Source organism: Prunus dulcis, unplaced genomic scaffold (assembly GCF_902201215.1).
Source record: "Prunus dulcis unplaced genomic scaffold, ALMONDv2, whole genome shotgun sequence".
In the NCBI taxonomy this organism is placed as follows: Eukaryota; Viridiplantae; Streptophyta; class Magnoliopsida; order Rosales; family Rosaceae; genus Prunus; species Prunus dulcis.
The window spans coordinates 1-1458 of record NW_023010413.1 but is presented as its reverse complement, the minus strand read 5'-3'; the positions used below and the strand labels follow the sequence as shown (position 1 = coordinate 1458).

General features: G+C 40.7%; 1 protein-coding gene across 1 annotated transcript; it reads left to right on the top strand.

The window, feature by feature from the left end:
- Positions 1-937: 937 nt before the first annotated feature.
- Positions 938-1449, top strand: LOC117613587 (the record flags this gene model as incomplete). Its single annotated transcript, XM_034342190.1, has 1 exon — positions 938-1449. A coding segment is annotated over exon 1 (512 nt), but the record flags the coding sequence as incomplete, so codon positions are not given.
- Positions 1450-1458: the final 9 nt, after the last annotated feature.

The following is a 1458-nucleotide window of genomic DNA, read 5'->3' as shown; positions in this document are numbered from 1 at the left end:
AGGTTTGACACTTTCAAAATGGCTTCCCTCGATTTTTGTCTGATTTTGAAACCCGAAGCACCATTGTAGCTCCACAATACTGACACCTCTTTGTTTGAGCGGGAGATGAAGACGAAGACATGTTGAATCTTCTCAGTTGTACCTCTTCTCACTCAGATCTACTCACTGAAACCTCTTCGGACTCATACCTTCTCACTCATAGTTGTCATTCATACCCCTTCCCTCATAACCCTAAACTTCTCACTCAACTCTCTCTCATCTCTGCCCAAATCGAATTATATCCTTCTTGTCGGATCATTTGGTGGGTTGGTCACGATCTCGACACTTGTACCGTCAGTATTGTGACATCTTTTAGCCCGAAAAGCAATATAACCTACTTAACCACCAAATATAATTTCTGAAAAATGAGGGGACACTGCTTCAAATTTATTATTTTATTTATATTTCATTAAGGCAACTAGTTGGATAAGAATCCATCATTATTGGTTTCATTTTAATAACATTACTAGGGGTAGTTGGGTGTGGGAAAATGAAAAAGTATATGATGGACCTTCTGTCACTAGTCAGCAATCCATCATATTTGTATCAATGAATTTGATAGCGGGAAAATCCCAAAAATGCCTATGCAAATAGCCATTTAATTAACTTTTTGACTGTCTGACTCTCTATGCACCGTTATGACGTTTTCCCTTCTTTTGTCTTCAGTTTTAATTCACTTGGGTTCAGTTTCTTTAAAAACGGTCAACTTGGAAAAACCCCAACTGGAAACACCTTTTCAAAACACTATAAACAGAGGCTAAAACAAAACCAAAACCCCATATATTCTCATTTCTCCCCTCTTCCACTCCTCAAATCGTTCCATTCCAAAAACATTTCAATGAATTTGAAACATTTCACTACACTCGGAGGAAAGAGAAGGAAGCATCTCCATTTGGATATGCCCCAAGCCTTCATCCCGGAGTTAGCTTGGTTTAAAGTGATGTTATACGTGGCACCCCAATCATCGGAAGATCTCTTCCGTATGGCATCTGTGTGCCCATTGTTCCATACTTTGGCAAACACTCCACAAGTGTGGAACACCATTTCAATGGCAAAGTACCCAGACCATCCTAGCTGGTACCATGCCAATCCTGCGGTCCAGCATTTCTTGCAACAATGCAGGGCTTGCGATAACCCTGAGTCGATATTTAGAGAAGCATTCGAAGTGTTTTTCATGCAGGGTAACGTGGAAGCGTTGTATGGGATGCGCATTGCAGCCACGGCAGGCCATATGGAAGCGGCATATCTAGTTGGACTACTTGGCATGTCCGGAATTGGTCAGTCAAAAGAGGATGCATTAGAATTCTTGTGTTCTTTGAATCAACGTAACAACATTGATATGAAAGGAACCAGGGATGCTTTGAGACGAAGATTAAGCCGACCAATAGTTGCAAGACATATCCTAGATATGTTTGACTA